The following is a 19,029-nucleotide window of genomic DNA, read 5'->3' as shown; positions in this document are numbered from 1 at the left end:
ATTCTGAACCTAACAGAAGTTGGTAGAGGTCAGGTTGGGTTTTGGGAAGAGGAGAAACAGAGAGTATGGAACAAAATGTAATGTTCTTTTACCATATGTTAAGGAATTATTTAGTTAGTGAAGGGTAGTTATTAATGGATGCACTGTATCTGACAATGGAAGGGTATAGTGAAAAATAAAGCACAGTGAAGATCATTTAAGTAGAAAACAAAAAACAAACAAAAAGAATAAAAAACCACTCCAAACCAAAATCAGCAACTCACTCTTGTAATAAATCCCTGTGATCTGCAATACACTGCAAAGCTGAAAAACATGCAGTAACAGCCTTTTCACTTTGTGCTATTTCCTGATTGCTACATTCACGTACCCAAGCATATATACCCAATCCTCTAAAGGAAGGTCCAGGATGTGAGGGTTTACAGTGCCGCAATATATTAGAAATATGACAGCTCGAAACAACACTGTATTAAACCCAGAAAATTGATTTCAAAGACTCAGCACTGTTGAAACATTTCAGACTAGAATACTTTCCATTTCTTTCCTATAAAGATCAGTGACTGCTTATCCACTTTATTCCTATCCATGAAGCCTCATTAATCCTAAACCAGAAACAATTAATCTGATACATATTGCATGAAAAAAAAAAATGAAACCTCTTTCTTATTCATATTTTCAGTCCTCAGAGGCTACTAAAGTCACTACAAATGTTTCATCCCTCTCTGCTCAAATCAGGTGAATGATCACAAATGAGGAAAACTTCTTAAAGGTCTCAAGTAATGTCTTATGTATCTCACCCTGATGACAGGAAGAGCAACAAAGGTTTTACCCAGAATGGACTAAATGTCTACTGATGAGAAGAATCACTGGCACATACTTGGCCAACTTCCAGTTTAGTCACATAGAGTGGGTAAAATCCAGAAGCATTATGAAGGTCAATGGCAAATGTCTGCTAACTTTAATCAGGATAAAGATATCCTTATCTGTGCTACTTCAATCATTGACGAAGATGGTCCTGAATTACATTTTCTGTATCACTTCTGTTTATTCTCACAAGACACTCCAGCTAGTCTATACTGACAGTTCATGTCCTTATTCAATTTCTGCATTTGAAAACTTACTTAATTCTGTCCTAAGTGACAACTCTGTGGGCTGTTTTTTGCAGGTCTTGCTGAGGACATAATCTGATGTCACATGGCACAAAAAAGATGGACAAAAACTATAGGCATCCATACATCACTTCAGCCTCTGTGAGCAGTCTTCTCAAGCTTCTTTAACAAATTTTGGATATGATTTGGAAAAAAAACCAACAGCAACTAAACACCCAAACCACACCAAAGAAAAACCCAAACAAAAAAAACCAACAAGCCAAAACAAACAACATAAAAAACCCCAAACAAAATAAAAACATTATGAACTTGAAGACTGTGTTGCAACTCTAGGCTCAGATGCCCAAAGTTAAGTATCCACAACGTAGGTATTTAAACTCCAATTTCAGCCAGTGAAGTACTAAGGCTTCAATCCATGGTCTAATCACAGGGTGTGCTAACATTTTATATGCTATGAAGCATGTTGCATGGTCTCTAACAGTCAATATTTAGAAGAATTTAAGAAACAACATCTCAGGTAAACATGAACAGATAAAAAAAGTCTGACACATCATCTTTATTCAAAGGAAATGTCCCTCTGTCCCCGCCACTAAAAGATTAAAATTCTTAGTATCGTGAATCACATTTGTAGTCTATTTTTATCCTACTTCACCTTTGCATTTAACACTAAGTCATAAAATCTTTGAATTCTGTAACATAATGTTCTTTTTAATTCTCTCCGAGGAAAAATGCAACTGGAAAATTTCCTCCAGTGTTGAAATCAGTTTTACTTTATTAGGCATTGGACAGGTGAAGAAAACTTGTGAACAACTGTTCTCATGAATACTTCCTCATCTCTCCCACCTACAATGAGAATTATTAGTTTAAGGAAACAAAATACCATAGAGTGGTATAAACCCAGGAATGTCCAAGAGACTTCTCATATAAATATACTATCAAAAAACCCCACTTAGATAACCTCTGTGGCACCCCACTTACCAGAAAAGACAGACATCTTAGTAATATAAAATAGTAGATACATCTTCAATAAAATACTCAGATACAGTTTGTTTTTTTTTTCCACCACGAAAAACTGCTTTTAAAGAAAATAAATCTGTGGGAATATGTAAAAATGTCTTTTTTGATAGCAGAATTCAGTACTACATGTCAAATCTGTTTAGAATACTACATGTTGATGATTTTTAAAATTTATTTTATATATTATTATAGTTCTAGAAGAAAAGAATACGAACATTGAATCTGTTTAAGTCCTGTGTTTTGAATCCCTGTAGAGGACCAGCCTTTCCAAAACATTTCAACACTTTCTTTACAAAGAAGAATAAATCATCACCATCAAATTGGCCACGCATATGTATGACTGTTTTCTGTTTCTCATTTCAATGATGTTTAAAAAACCAAAACCACATTGTACCATTTGAAAAATCGTATTGAAAGACTGCCAGTAAGTCATGTAGGACATAAAAAACTGAAGGCAATACACCAAATCAAAAAGATAATTATTCAGTACTTTAGGAAGTTTCTTACATACTCCTCTTTCCCCTGCTGTGCACAAATGCTGAAAAATATACACAAAGTGTCTGTTCTCTTCATGAACTTTCATACAGTATTTAAGCATTGAGAGACACCAAATTTATGCATAGCTATTCTGTATGCACGTTAAACATACATGCCAAAATATTTGTGTGTCATATTTAATAAAGTGGGCCAAGACTCAGCCTTTAATAGACTCTTGCAGAGAAGCTTGATAATCTAGTGAAAAGCGTTTCAAACATCTAGAGATGGTGGAAAAGTGATCTGAGACTTAGAGGAGGGATAGGAGAAAGTGAAAACATATCAGGCACAAGCACAACACACAGGGGTCAATACTCTGTGAACACAGTGAAACTCAAGGGCTCACCTTAAATATGTACACAAACACATGTGGAGTTGAAAACAATCACAGGGAGTCCATACATGATCTGCAGGACAAGTGAGGAGGAGAGGTTGCACTCTATGCACACGGACAGTTTGAGTTCTTGGAGATTTGCATTGGAGCAGGTGAGTAACAACCCCAGAACTAATGGATCAAGATCAGGCTGGGTGCAGTGACAAGTGTCTGATAATGACTGACTGATCAAGAAAAGGCAATGAAGCCTCCTTTAGAAAACTTGGGGAAGCATCACAATCGCAAGGGTGTATCGCTATCTCGGGCTCTGCAGCTTCTGTGCTGGAGCGCGAGGTTTTGTGATCTCTCTAAAGTGTCTCCAAAGCAAAGCGGCTCAGCAGGATCAGCCACACACACTCACACGCCTGCACACACAAACACACCGACAGCTTCAGTAATACGGGTCAATGGCAAAGAGGCAGGAAGGATCTTTGCATAGATTTCCACAGAAGCAGCTTACTGCTTTCACACTGTGAAGGATTCCAGAGGCAAAGACAGACAAACAAGGCAGGGTCCAGGTTTAAATACGGGAGTGGGGCAAGCACCAGGGACCAATGATCTGAGGGCATGGGGGCGGTACAAAGGCAGGACTAGGGAATGGGAAGCAATGGGGGAGCTCTGGGGGAGTGGCGAGGGGCAAAGGCCAATGAGGAACTTTGAGTGGAGATCTTTCCGGGATATGAAACATGTAAGGTAGCAAGGGGGCTGGGCGGCCAACAGCCAACCAGGGAAGCAGAACTGGGGGAGACTACCATAACAGAACAATGCATCCTGGGAGAGGCTTCTCTTCTCACCCTGAGACAGAACTCTCCGGTACTGGTGACTCTCTTACCCAATTATTTTCTCTGTCTTTTGTACCACAGGCCAACCGGCCACCACAAGGGCGGTTTTCAGAGGAGACAACAAAAACTTTCAACATCTTCTGAAAGGGTAAAGCGGTAGAGTACTAAAATTTAAAGAGCCTTCTGGCTAGCACCAAGAATTGGCTTTGTTTGATGCAAGTGTACAGGTGGTCTGACAAACTGACCAGAATATATACAGTTGAAACTATTACTCAAAAGGAAAAAAAAATTTACAAACCTTTAGAAAAGTAGATTTAAACTTAAACTTGTTAGGAGTCTGCTTGGTGGGAGTCTAATGGGATTGCCCTGGAAGGTAAAGATGCTCGGGAGAGCCGACTGATCATCAGTGACAACTTCTACAAAGCACAGGAGAAGTCCAGTGTGAGGCCCAGGAAGTCTAACAGGCACAGCGTAAGGTCAGTGTGGATAACGGGGAAATCCTAACTGTGCTCAGCTGAATTACAAAAGCCAATACTGCCTTAGAGTTGATACTAGTGAGGACTAAGATGCATAAAAAGAAAGTTACGCTATCAGCAAAAAGAGGGCAAAGGAAAATGTGGGGCCGTCACTCAAGCTGTAGGAAACCTTGTGGCAAAGAACATAGAAAAAGCTGAGGTAATAGATGCCTTCTTTTCTTCAGTTTCTAGTGGTAATGACTGTGTCAAACCTCCCAGTTCCTCTGAGCCTGTGCCAGAGTCTAAGAGACTCAAGAATTATTCCCAGTAGAAAACTGAGGCAGAAACCAATTAAATGTATGGGGACATGAGCCACTGTTTATGGCTCTACAAAACTCTGGGTCTTTAGGGTAGGTTTCTGAAAAAATGGAAAATTTGCCCACTTCTGCAAAAAAGGAGGAGATTATTGGAGGAACTGCAGGTCAGTCACTCTAGTCTCACTGCTCAAAAAAAACCTCCTGGAAGCTACACCCAGGCACAGAGTAGGAGATCCTACATGCATTTACCAAGGGCGAAACATGCTTTACCAACCTGTCTGTCTTCTGTGATGAGATTGCTGCCTTGGTGAAAAAGGGCCACCTTGATCTTAGTTATGCTTTTTTAATATTTTATTTTATCCACACTAACAAATTGGTCAAAATATGTTTTGGGTGGATGGACTACCAGGTGTCTGGAAAAATTACCTGGACTGCCAAGTTCAAATGGTTCCAATGGCATCTTGTTTATAGGGATGATTAATGGGGCTAATGATGCCTTTGCAGCTGATGTGTTCATTAATAAGCTGGATCACAAGGCAGAGGGTATCCTCTGCAAGTTTGTAGATGACACCAAGCTGGGGGAAAGCACTCTGCATGCTGGAAGTCCTCGCTCCTATTCAGAGAAAGCTTGACAAGCTGGCTAAATTATCAACAGGTACAAGTGCAGCAGTCGCAAACACAGAATCCTTTCAGGATAGGGGCTGATCAAGTTGGAGGAAAATCTACTTGCAAGAAATAACAGCCTCAAGTTAACCTTGTGAAGGGATTACTGAGTCACATAAAGTTTATGGAATTTTCAAAAAGAGGAAAAAAGTTCAGGAAATTTGAGTCATTCGAGTCAATTGAGTCAAAATCCATATTGTACTCTCCTCTCTTTTCTCTGAGAGTGGAAATCCTCGAGTGAAGGATATTTTCAGAGCACAGACTGGGAAACCACAATAAAATTTGATTGCAAGGATGTTTTTTTCTAATTGTGGTTTGACATTTAAATTAACACCAACTGTTTGATTACTCAACTCTCTTCCTTCTCCATGATGGATAAATATTTAATGAGAATAATCTCCACTGTGATTGTGAACAGAGTAAAGAAGTTAATTCCTCCTCTATTTTTTCTCAGATCCCTGAGAAACCAGGTATTATCTGAGGAGTTACAGAATAACTAGCTTTCCTCCAAATCTCTTTATAAGCATTCACCAGAAAGCTAATATTTATTTAGATATACCTAAAGGAACTTTGCTACCCCAGGAGAAATCCTGCTGAACTTTACACAGAACAACATCTTTAGGGTTAGAAGCATTACAGAATAAGTGTGATTTTTGACTTAAGCTATGTCTTCAATCTTACTTACAGATGCAACAGCTCAAAGCTTCAGTCTGCCTGACCCAGATGTGCTGATAACACCTTGTCATCAGTAGCACTGTAAGGAACATGTGAGGCTCCTTTCAAAACCAGATATGAGGAAATCCAAAAAGGGGACTATTACATTATTTCTGCTAAGAAAATATGCCTCAAAATATCTCAAGAACTCCATCAGCAAACACAGTTATTATTAACCTACAACTTCTCTTTAGTTCTATATTTAATTACAATATGTTGCATCACAAAGAGGAACCAGAGATAGAAGAATGCTATTAAAACTATATAACCCTCCCAGTGTAGAAACTAGAGTAGATCCCGAACAGAGAGGGGGGAAAAAACAAACACAGAAAAGCCCGTATGTTTTAAAATATTAAGGTACTACTTAATGTAACATTCATGACTGGCTCTCTTTCCCCTTATATACCAGACAGAGAGAAAGCGAGATATAGGATATTATTCTTTTATTCACTAAGAATGGAAACATTATATGACTAAAGAGAGAAAGAAAAACAGAAAAATATTACGTATTGCTGATAGACAGCAGCATCCTGCTTCCAATGGCAGATTTTTAGCAAATGTCTTCACCCAGAGACAAAAAGATGCATTCCTTATACCAGATTATGATTTGCACTAGATGCCAAAACAAGAGTGAGAGAGAACATCTAGATTTACATTCCCTTATGAGCCATTAGACCTGTCATAACAACAGTGAGACAGAAACTAGAATACTTTTCTTTAACATCTCAAGAGAAAAGAGCAGGCAAAGCAAATATGAGAGAGTAGAAGCACAGTTTTTCATGAGGGCTGAAAGATGTGGTGTAACCTTTTGTCTTAATACATATACTCCAAATTTTCTACACATTATCTCTTTACTTATTGAAATGTAGGTGAACTAGTTGATCAAAGTATTGGAATATTGTTTAACAAAACAAGAATGGATCTATCTTCGCCCCAGTAGGGCACTTGCTTTTCCATATGCTGCCTCATGTGCTTCTGCTGTGCATCTGTCTCATATAAAACATTAGATGGTTAGATTCACTATCAATTACAGACTGCAACAAGTTTGATTTCAATTACAGCAAGAGAGGAAAACAGCTTGGATCCCTAAGGGGAGGTGCAGACACCAGTGGGGTGAATCAAAAATGAGAATCGTACATTGCATGTTACCAATTACGGAGAGAAATGAAGTCAAGTTATTTATGTAGACTTTTTTTTTTTTTGTATAAACCTGAGGTGATTCAGTTTCACTTCACATTTGAGACAGAACAGCAGTGCTTCTACCAGCATCTATTTAGATTCATTTGAAAGAGGTCTTTCCCAAGCAATTTTAATGATAGTTCTCAACTGCAAAGAAGCTTACTTTTGAAAACAAAGGCATAAAACAATCTAATCACAAAGAAGATGGCTGTTTGTCCAACATTCCTGAATTGCCTCCACATTAAGGTACTTCCTTTACAAGTTAATAGGCATAAAGAGTTATGATCAGAACAAAATAAAAACTGTAAAAACTTCTGCCAAGGTTAAACAATAGCTGTATATACAGACTCCGTAAATTAAAATGTACAGAACATTCTATTTTTCAGAATCCTGACTCAAATAATTGTTGTCATCTAGCTTGAACAGCAGAAAAAAAAGTGTGGGGTTTTTTGGGTTTTTTGTTCGCTTGTTTCTTTCTTTTTACAGGGAAGAAAATATTCCTCCACAATCTACTGTTTGGAAATCAAGTCATTTATGTGGATAGTCAAGTGAGATATTTGAATGGTCTCAGATTCTTTCCTTTAACCTTAGCCCATTTCCTAGAGTCTGCATCTCCTTCCTCTCTCAAAGAAAGATTCTGTTAATTTAGGTCAAGCTCAGTCACAAGATTCTTGCTCATAATATGTCCTCTAGAAACCTTTCTGCTTTTGAGTTTTTTTCTCTCCCTCCTATACAAGCATACTCCCAGATTTGTGTATTAATATGTTGGGGTGGGAAGCAGTATTTCCACCCCCAAGGAACAGATGTTAACGTTGTCAATGCCAAAGTACCATCATATTCCTAGAACGGATTGTTTTGATCACATGACACAAGATAAGAATCTACCCAAAAGCACAGCTTAGATAAATGGAACCACGACTACAATTACCCATCTGCAAATAACCAAATTAACCTTGTAAGTAAGACAAAGCTGCACTAGCTGAACTCTGTTACATAATTGTTGCTGACTTCACACTTAGTAACAGATTTGGGTTGGGAAAGCAGAGTGATAATAACCTCCGTGACAACTGCTAGCTGCCCTTACATACGGATGGTATCAAGGACATTGGCCTGAAGCCATGTGACAGGTGAGGCTCACTGGTGAGGTTTCTAGTGGCTCACACCAGCAGTATGATTTATAAATCCACAAGTTAAGACAGTAACTCCTCATGAGTGAACACATCCACGGGCATCCAGCATCCCACAAAAAGACTAAGCCTGAACCACGCACACAGGAGTCCAGCTGACAACTAGGGCCCAGACAGGATGTGCAGTTGAGTGTGTGTCCTGTACCACTGCACACTGGTTTGAATTGGGCTGAAGGAAATGCAGCTTTAGCTGGTGTGTGGGTGTGTGTCTGTTGTACATGTGTCTGTTGTAGAATAGACTTATTAAAAGACAAAGTGCTATCCACACACTCTCATCTCTCCCACATCCTAAATACATTTTAGATTATTCATCACTGAGTGCTCTGTTTCCATTCCTGCATCCATCCCACCCCAGCCCAGCTCCCCCACAAAATCGTGCTGTCTGCACTGGTGCTGATCACCTACATGAGACAGTAACTTAAGAGTTTCAGCATCTAGTATTTAGGACCATCTACCACAAATACTAGAGGCTGAAATGACTGAAATTGAACTTCAAAAAATAGAAAATCCATTAGGTCTGAAACTTGTTTTAAGGCTCTTTTTTTTCGTTCTGTTAGATTCTATGTTAATGGAGATTTGCTTTGCCAAGAATCCTTTTGAAAGAGGCTGTATAATTGCTATTTAGATGTGCAAAGTACTCACAGGTAATTCAGCTGTTTTTTAAAAAAGCAAGAATACAAAACAACTTTATTCATACTCAATAATGCATTGCAAAATGCACAGTCCTCATTCACTCTACAAATCATCAACATTACTTAGATATTTCTCAGACTGTGAACACCTATCAATATAAAAATGATAAAAATATAGTGAAATACCTAAATTTCTTTACATAAGTAACAGCTTAGAGGATTTTTTCAAAGCCTAACATTCACAGGCACAGAAAAGAAGCCTTATTAAACTGATTAATCAGACTACTGTTGTCAGCTATTAAAAAAAACCCAAAAGCCAAAGGTTTTCCATGCCCAATATCAGCTGGTAAAGAGAGTAACTTTTTCCATTTTTTAAAACCTATAACAAAAATGGGAAATATTTCACTCATTTGTGGAAATATCTTGAAGTATTGAACCCAGCTGAAAAAAAACTGTCTGACAAAGACAATTCTTAGGGAAAGGTTGAGAGAGTTAAATAAAATATTCCAGAAATTAGCTTAAAAGCTTAGAACTTTCTTCCTGTTTAGTTATCTTAGTACTTACTTTCTGGTAATTAACATCCAAATTCCTGAAATACATTTCCCTATCATCTGTAGCTCATAAGACACCAGCTTTTGCAATGAGATGTATAGAACAATATACCTTCCCTCAAAAATGGACTTGACCATGAAACATTACATATATATTGCTCTTAGATTTAAATAAATGAGTACTCTACAACTCTTTATTTTAAAATTAATATACAATGAAACGTAAGCTTGACAGCTTCTGCTGAAACACTGCACCCAGTACCAATACAAAAGGAGATACACCAAAGCTGAGCTAAGAACATGTGTGCATGTTTAGTCTCACATGGTGTTCCATTGCCTAATCCACCTCAGTGTGGTCCAACCATTATCTATTGCTGTAATAAGAATTTATAAACAGCTATAGGCACATAGATTTCTAGTGTTGGGCGACTAATAGAATGGAATAAAATATTTCAGTTGGAAAAGACCTACACTGATCATCTAGTCCATCTGTGAATCTCTCTTATTACTGTGTTCACTTTAAATTACTTAGCTTCAACTGTGTCTATTGCCTTTTTTTACTGACAATTTCCTTCAAAATTCTTGTGGTAATCAATTAATTTATAATCACTGAATTCTCTATAAATAGAAAGAAGACAGGTATCTAGGGGTTTTTAATCTAGATCAATTTTATAGTACACTAATAGAGATTCAACAAAGTTTATTCAAAGTATTTTACACTAAAAAAATTAAAGTAATCCCCTTGTGTCTGAAACGCCTACACTGAAGCAAAAATATGCTACTATTAAGGCTAAAAAGCCAAATATCCAGTAGGTAGTTAGAAAATGTAGTTTTAAATTTATAATCTGATACAGGAAACTCCAGTTTCCACAAAATTTTCTTCTGATGTAGCTTAAAGAAAATGCCAAAAAGTGTTTAGCTTTGGGAAATGAGACCTATATTATGAAGGAAATGACACTTTACTGTAAATTTATAGTTTAAATAGTTGACCAAATGTAATTAAATATCTAGTAAGATACAACTAAATTTAAATTGCATTCATTTCTTTCAACCTTTAAAACACTAGAAAGTTTTGAACTTCTACATGGAGTTTTCTGGTATTAGTTTTGGAGAGACTCTCCTAAAAAATACATGTAGTGGTCAGATTCTACAGTGCTTTACTTCGCACAAAAATGCAGTGCAGAAACTAACAGATTAGACTGCATTTTTGCAAAAAAAGTACGTATCTCAACAGACCATGGCTCTTCCTGAATGCTGGGCTTTAGAAATCAAAGCATTGAACTCCAGTTCTTCTCTGAGTCCTGACTCTGAGAGTGGAGGACAGACACATCTGCCGGACTAATTTTCTGAGAAGTACACAGTGCTCAAAAGGAGATTGTTATTTCACTGGCTTCCTGGGTTGGAGTCCAGAAGGAAGTTTGTTAAGCAAGACTTTCAAGAGGATGTCTGGAGAGGGGTACTGTTCAGTAGGTCCAGCTGTGAGTCATTAATTGCTCTGAGAGGCAGTAACTAACCACTCACTTGTCTGAGTAAAGATAAGAGAAATGGCCTTATTATAAACTTCAGCTGAGAAAGCCTCTCTTCCCCCTGTCACATGCTACTGCACAGTTCTAGTTCACTACAGGCATTACTTCAGCTTTGCACCAGAGTGACAATATTGAAAGGAATGGAAACACACTTGCATACACATTTGCAGTACTGCACTTATGAGCCCTGCAGGAGTTTGGTCCATTGAATTCAATGACAGCAGGACCCAAAAATACCTATCTTAAAATTAAATGCTTATTTTATTTATTGCAGTGGATCTTATATCTTACCACCCATGGTTTGTCAGGTACCCAAATCTCCCACAAGTACTTCGGCATATCTCCAAAATTCAGTGCCTAAAAAGCAATAATATTTAAATAAAAAAGGTGTGTCATTCTTACTACAGATCTTCAGATCACCCACCTCCCCAAATGGCCCAATATTCGTACTGTAGAAAGCAAAATGTGAGTAAATTTCTACTGAAGACAGATAAATAACTTTTTATGAGGGTTCACAAACTCCAGAGGCCATGGTCTAGTGTTACCAAACATATGGGTGGTAACATTTAAAATGCTACTTCAAGCATCAGTGTGGGTTCTGAAAGCTGATTGTCGAAACATTTTGTTGTAGTCAGGCAACAGATTTTCAGATGGGTTTTTATTGTTCTGTTTAGTGAACTGCCAAGTTGTCTCATAATAAGAAGAAACTTTTCTCCTTTTTTAGTTTAATGCACTATTAAGCTTTTTATTAAGATATTATTAATCAGCCTTGAGACTTGAAAAAGCAAAACCAGCAGATCTTTGAAACTGCAGTTAAAGCTGTGTTTAAAGTGGGAGCATTAATGGATATTCATGCTCTGTTACTAACTGCTGAATATAAATAGCGCTATATACTACTTCAGGTTCCCTCCTGAGTGTAATACTCACACACCCCAAAATATCACATCTCCGAGGACTAGAGTCATGAAGACTGTGTGTATATGACTGTAAGAGAACAGTGGAGGGAAAGTTCAGTAGGTTACTAAATTTGCATTTTCAAATCTGCCTGTTCCAAGAGGAACTGATCTGGTTACTTAACCCAACAACAGAAAACTACCACGATAGTTCTGAACTATCTGAGACGAAAAACCACATGCATTTGGAAGGACAGTCAGAAAGTCAAGTATCAGCACAGCACCAGGCCTTTACACTGTTCGATTTTATTTGAGAAAAGAAAGCTTCCCAGAGAGAGAACATTACATTAAGAGCAATGTTTTCGGAAAGTCTGACAATTTCAAATCCATTCTCTGTAGAGTAATATGCCCAAATTGCAAACAAGCACTGTGTGCCTCATATTCAGAAAGAACATTAGTATTCTGTACAGAATGGTTTATCCACTCCTTTACCACTGTATAGTGAGCAAAATCCTCAGAACACTTTACATCAAATAGTACTTTTACTTGCAATGGAAAACACATGTCTCTTCCAAAGTACTCCCAACAGTTACCTTGGTTGTCTCACAAAAGTTCTGTGTTCTTGGAGAATGCTATCACAGTTCTGAAAGCTTTTTCAAGAAATCCCCTTGAAAGCACAAAGTCATCATAAGTATTTTATCTACCAAAAGTATTCTCCTCTGATATCTGAAGACACATTTCCAACTAAATTTAGGAAGCCCCTTCTTTGTCATCTAAAATTTTAATTGGGAAAAAAATCCACAAAACAACCCAATCCAAAACCCCAAATTAAGATGCGTTAGACAACCAGAAGTGTTATCTGGTCTTACACAAGCAGCAACGTTATTTGGTCTTACACTCTGCATGAAAAGGCACTTACGCAATCCATGGAGATTAACAGGGATAGTTTAACAATAAGGTAAAGCCACCGGGAACGCCTCATTCTAAAATCTGCCTCTATTTTCTGGGACATTTTACATATGATTGTTTTCCTCATTTACATGAATACAAATGAAGAGCAATTCACCCAAAGGCAACGGAATTAAACTGGTTAAAAGGCAAAGAAGGAGTCCCTGTGGACCAAGCTCTCTTTTAGAATGTATATTGCACAGTTTTATCCACTTTGATAAAGTGATGAGTTATTGAAAGCATACTCCATATTACCCAATACCTCCCTACTTCTTAGAAAGTCACCTTTACAGAAATGTCATCTTTGCAGAAATAGTAAGTAGTTTCCTGAAAATAATTGGGAAGGAATTACAGGACAAATTTCTATCACAAATAATGAATGTTTCCCCTATCTCCTTAGCTAGTTGAAAGCTTACGGAGACCATCAAAATAAAACAGGAACAAGCAGGGATAAAATCTCATTCACGTAACAATTTGCAGATTGAAAAGACAAATTCATGGCATCATAAAATACAATGCCTTTTTTCTACAAAAAGCAGACTACTGCTACATCAGAAGTGAAGTATGTCTCTCTCACTTTCCCATGCTTTTGGCTAAGATCATTACATATTGCAGGGACAGGAAACAGAACCAGGGAAGCAACAGATTCACAAGAGCTTGTCTGACTCCCCATTCTTTTTTACAGCTTCCCTGTGTGCACTAGCTGGAAGAAAGCTGTACAGAAAGCAATCCCTGCTCTCAGTCTTCCAGTGGCAATTCCAACCACTATTAAACTTGGACCATTCTCTTCACACAAATAAATTACAGCTTGAGGCTGAAGGAAAAAAAAAAGTTTTGAAACAGAGGAGAGGAAAAAAAGTAGTTGTAAATACAAGTAAAATAAGTATTTTTAAGTATTATGAAGAATGAAGTTCTAACAGGAAATGAGTCCCTTGTCCCTGAGGTCAGTGTAAAAAATACTCTCATCAGCTGATGACCTAAACTCATGATTCCTGCAATGGCTCATGACTGCCATATACTTAAAATACAGGGTTGGATTCATGAGGTCTTAAGAATATATGACTTCCCTAAAAGGTGTTGAAAAGTCAATAGAATTTAAGGTATTATAAAACACGCAAGATCTGTTTCTGTAAAACTTAGTACAGTTTTATCTTTTTCTTTCTGTTTCTCTATTTCATGAGCTGACATCAGCAAAATCTTTCAACCAAAATGCACACTAGCTTTTTATTTCATTTATCATCCCACATTTACAAACAAAAATGTTATGGGAATATCTTGAGCTAAACAGTTTGGATGGAAGAGGGAAATGACAAAGTCAGCATCAAAGATGAGATTGCGATCCAAAGCAAGGAAGAGAACAGAAAAAACTTGCCAATTGCTTTTTCCCAATAAAATGAACAGATAGAAGCACAGACCTCTAAGAGTAATGAAAACAACCTACTGTGTCATCATTTTATGCAAGAAAGGGAGAGAGAAGATTAGCCTAAAACTCCTACAATAATATGGATTTTTTCAGCTGACAAAAGCAGTACTATAAAAAATCTTTTCTGCGCTTTATTTCTAATTACCTTCTATCCTTTAATGAACAAGAAAGCACTTGATCTTGAAAGTCCTTGTGCAGTCAAAACTCCCACTAAAATTAATGGGACATTTTTTCCAGCCTAAGAGCTCTGAGATCAGTCCTCATACTTAGGTCTTTCGAAGCCACTTCCATTAATCAAACTTCTTAGGTTTTTTCCTCTCCTTTTCCACTAGAATCATATATTAAAATTTACAGACAGTAGAAATCATAACCTTGCCTCAGGAAGAAAGCCTGCTGCACTTTGTTATCCTCAAAAGTTTAACTCAATCTCACAAGTAAAACCCTGATTCAGAAGAACCTTGATTACCTGGACACCTAATACTTAATTCTGGCCTCTTTCAACAGTTCTGACAGATGTTGTGACAGTGCCCATGGAAGTTAAGCTGTCTAAATTACACAACTGCCTGTGGAAGTCAAGCTGTCAGAATTACACAGCTGAGATGCACATAAACAAACTTTCTAAGCAGATAAATCTCACTGAAACTAATAGAAGAAAACATAAGGGACTCTGAACAGCCCTGTGTCTCACTCCTAGCAAGAAAGGGGACTAAGGTTCAATGCCTGTTTCTCCTACTGAGGCTCACACAACCTGCAACATATGTCTGACATGCCTAAGAGGAATAAAATTAAATCATTACTTGTATGCCTCAATAAACCACTTAATTTTGCAGACTTCATTTTGCAATGAAAACTAGCAAAAAATTCTGTATTCAAAGGAATTTACTGTTATTATGGCTTGAAGAGGGTAGCATCAATACCCCACCTCTCAGTTTTCTCCCACTGAACTAGAATAGGCGGGTCTTGCATAAAAATAAAAATAAGATACACTGTAACCTGTCATATGATGTGGTACTAACACTGTCCTAAGAAAAATTATGAGACTCATTTATGGCTGATAGGTCTTAGCAAGGATAATCTCCTTTGTTGGTTTTTTTTTTTCTTCAACAGCACAGTAATGTGTATATATGAGAAAACTGTCAAGACACCACAGCGTTTAATTGTTCATTTAGAGAGCCTGTGAGTGACTGCTGCACCAGCATACAGTCATGGAATAATACAATTTGGTATGGATTCTTACATAGAATTACATCTTCCTGTGAGGATGCTGTATACCTGTGAAGATTCTGTAACACTGCCTTCATTTATGAGAAATTCAAGCATAATGAACTTCTGATCTTTTAATTATATTGAAGACATAAAGATCCAGCAGATGACAAAATGAAGGAGAAATAAGGATGACGGACTGATTTGCACTTTGACTCATTAATACACACACAGTAAACACTTAGTTGAAGAAGCAGCACCAAGTCACTGGGTTCTCCGCTTTGCCAGGTGGCCAGCTTTAAGTTTACTTCGGCATTCTTTTGCCTACAGCTTGTCTTTGTGTTTAAATGCTGTAATTTACAGTACTTGAAAACACATAGAAAAATATTAAATAAATATTTAATAATATATAAATTGTATATAATATATATAAAATATATAAAATAAATAAATAATATTGAAATATTAAATAAATCATCAAATATTAAATAAACCATCACCTACTGGTGATGGTTGCTCATCATAGAAGAGGAAAGAAACAACAGAAAGTAAAAGCAGCAACTACATAATTTACAAAGATAAGAAATTTTGCATATTTTCAAAAATGAAACCAACAAAAAAACCTACACAGGAACAGTCACTTTCTAAAGGATGAAGTAAAACCTTAAAAGGCAAAGTGTAATTTTCTTTTTTTAAAAGAATGAAGAATAATTAAAGTAAGAATATGTCAGTGTTAGAACTAAAAGGTTCACAAGATTTGCAATTATTTTCCTGTGTGAGCAATTAAGTATGTATTTAGAAAGACAAATGAACATTTTGTCAGATAAAGAACTGAAGTACATTTTTCACTGCCTTTTTCCTTTTATTTTTTTTAAACCCAGTCTGGAAACTACCTATACTGGTGTTAGCAATGAGTAGAGAACACAGAAAATCTAGCTACATAAATGTTTTGGAGATGACAGAGAAATTCTACCTCACTGGAAGAAAGCAAAAAAGAGGCTTTATAATTCAGTATTGATTCTCAAAGCATGTGCATTCCCCCCCACATTTCTGTATTTGCAGTAATTTACGCTATCAAAAATTTTACTGTAAGAATCACATCTCTCAATCACCATCGTCTCACAGACCTATATCCCCTGCGTTTATCCCAGGTTCCTTTGTTAAGTAAGTCTCTGATACGTGACTAGTAATGGTTAAAATGAGATGTAAGGAGGAATTAACACTGCAAAGACAGTGCAAACATAAGAGCAAGTTCACCTTTCGTATTTTAAAGTCAATTCATTGCTCTCTTCTACTTATTGTCTATGTAATGTCTAATTAATGCCGATCTCCTGATGTGAGACCATTTGACAGATGTAAAACTTCATCACATATAAGGTACTGAATATATAATTCCAGCAGAAGTCTTCTCTTATTTTGAACACAGACATCTAGATGCAATCTATACTTAAGGACAACATAATCCAATTATTAACAAAATACCTCTTGGTATTTCTAGTACAGTGCAAATCTTTATGGCTGAAATGATCTGGACAGACTGTTAATGATGACAGTTTATAACTGGTTTCAACCATAAAAGATTATATTATCATCCTGCAAATATCAAATTATTGTGGTTGTTTACTTCTTCAGTGTTGACTAAATTATCATCTGTGAAATCTTCCACCCTCATCTCAAGGGCAAAGGGAAGACAGGGTGTGTAAGACAAAGAATAATGTGTGCTTCCTGAGAAAGAGATGACCACCATTTAGGCTTATGTGGATTACCCCTATGTGAAATAAATTGGTGGTTTAAATCTAGCTCAAAGTAGATGTGATTTATCAATGAAAAAATACAAGTAAACTACTTACTGGTAACTCTAAGGTCAAAAAGATCAAAGATCCAAACCACTACCTGACCAACAGTGACTGGCTCTTTGCACTGCTGGTCATTGCACTGCACCTGTTCTGTGGATACCTTTTGGAAAAAGTGGATGATAAGTGCCTGTGTATCACCACCTGTGAAACTTTCTTCAGGAGAAACTGCAGAAAGGTCAGTTGTATGAACACACCCCCAGCAACAGTCAGGGGACAGATTGGCTCAGGAGCTGCAGTATTAAGTTAGCAAACTCTATGTAATGGGAAAAGAAGAAAAAAAGAGCTCACTTTTTTACTCTCCAGAGATTTCTAAATGCTAAGTGGCACTATGCTAAAAACAAAAACAGAAAAACCAATCAACCAACCAACTAACCAAAAAAAAAAAAAAAAAGAAGTGGAATAGAATCTTTCTTTAAAAGCAGATATCCTTCTTCCTCACTTTCTCTCAGAGGCAGCATATTATGGTGCAAAGGACAATCCTTTACATCTCAGAAGACGACTCTAGTATGGTGGAAAGACTCTTCTTCGTCAAGAAAAGCTACATTTTGCTAAAATCCCAAAAGTGGATGTGATTCAACTGTGAAAATGGCACTAGAGTTCAATACACTCATTTTTTTCCACAATTGAATGCTTTGGCTCCAACCCTATGAAGTCTATCAGCTCAAATCCATGCTGGGAATAAACACATACTTTCTCATCAATTCTCTGTTACGAAGAAGGGAGCAGCAACCCTCTCATTGAGGAGGAGGGATGCAGGTGATTACTGCTGCCATTCAAAACAAGTAAGTGCAAACTTCTGACAATAGTCAGAAGAAAATCAGAAGGAGATAAACGTGATCAGTTTATTTTTCTTGCTATAAAGAGTAGTGATAAAGTAATCCTAATGAAGACCACCGGGATATCAAAGAAACAAAGCAATGCTTAAAAGAAACTTCAGAAGCTACCCTGATTACAATGCCTAGGATATGATTGACTGAGCCCACTGTTAGTAGCTTTCCCTCTCACAAACTGAAAAAAAAATAGTTTGTCAAGATTTGCATAAAGAACCTACATTGTTACAGACATTCCTATTCAATTATTCATATAACTTGTTTCTAATAAATCTAACCTTAATTTTCTCTTCTCTCTGAATGCCACAGATTTTATCCCAGTTCTTACATTGATATTAATACTGGAGGGAGAGGAAGGGGTTGTGTTGAGGTTTAACCCATTACATATATAATAATACAATTGTTTCACTAATGAGTTAAAGGCTGATTCATACCCTAAGATGGCTTATCTGTATTGATCCTACTGTCATCCATTACCGCCATATTGAGAAAAAAAGAACTAACACCTTTCCTTTTGTGCTTCTTCATAAACATGACTTACCATTTTAAACAAAACATATAATCTTCAAGCGCTTTAATTTTTTTTATTATTCTACAAAAGCCAGACCTAAAGTTAAAACAGAAGTCAATAAAATAATGTTGTCTTTGCAGCAATTTGCACAGCAAAAATGTTTCACTCACATTAAACAAGAAAACGAAAAAACATTTTTCAGTAAGACAATGCCAAACTGAACTCAAAAGTCTAAAATCTTGGCTTGTTATACCATCCCACACTAATCCTTTCATTGCCTGCAGTTGATTTATATCAGTGACTATTACAATATAATGTAATTAGTAATG

General features: G+C 36.8%; 1 protein-coding gene across 8 annotated transcripts in view; it reads right to left on the bottom strand.

Moving 5' to 3' along the window:
• Positions 1-19,029, bottom strand: part of PCDH9 (protocadherin 9) — a 678,474-nt gene that overhangs the window by 370,124 nt on the left and 289,321 nt on the right. For 6 of the 8 annotated variants that reach the window (XM_069009368.1, XM_069009359.1, XM_069009388.1 and 3 more), the window contains one exon: positions 11,328-11,393. The exons of the other annotated variants lie outside the window; for them this stretch is intronic. In XM_069009368.1, coding sequence (XP_068865469.1) covers positions 11,328-11,393 — 66 coding nt within the window. The remainder of the gene's footprint in view (positions 1-11,327; positions 11,394-19,029) is intronic. 8 annotated transcript variants of the gene reach the window in all.

The sequence above is a fragment of the Aphelocoma coerulescens genome, chromosome 1 (genome assembly GCF_041296385.1).
Source record: "Aphelocoma coerulescens isolate FSJ_1873_10779 chromosome 1, UR_Acoe_1.0, whole genome shotgun sequence".
Lineage (NCBI taxonomy): Eukaryota > Metazoa > Chordata > Aves > Passeriformes > Corvidae > Aphelocoma > Aphelocoma coerulescens.
The sequence above is the reverse complement of the archived record's forward strand: the minus strand, read 5'-3'. Positions and strand labels throughout refer to the sequence as shown.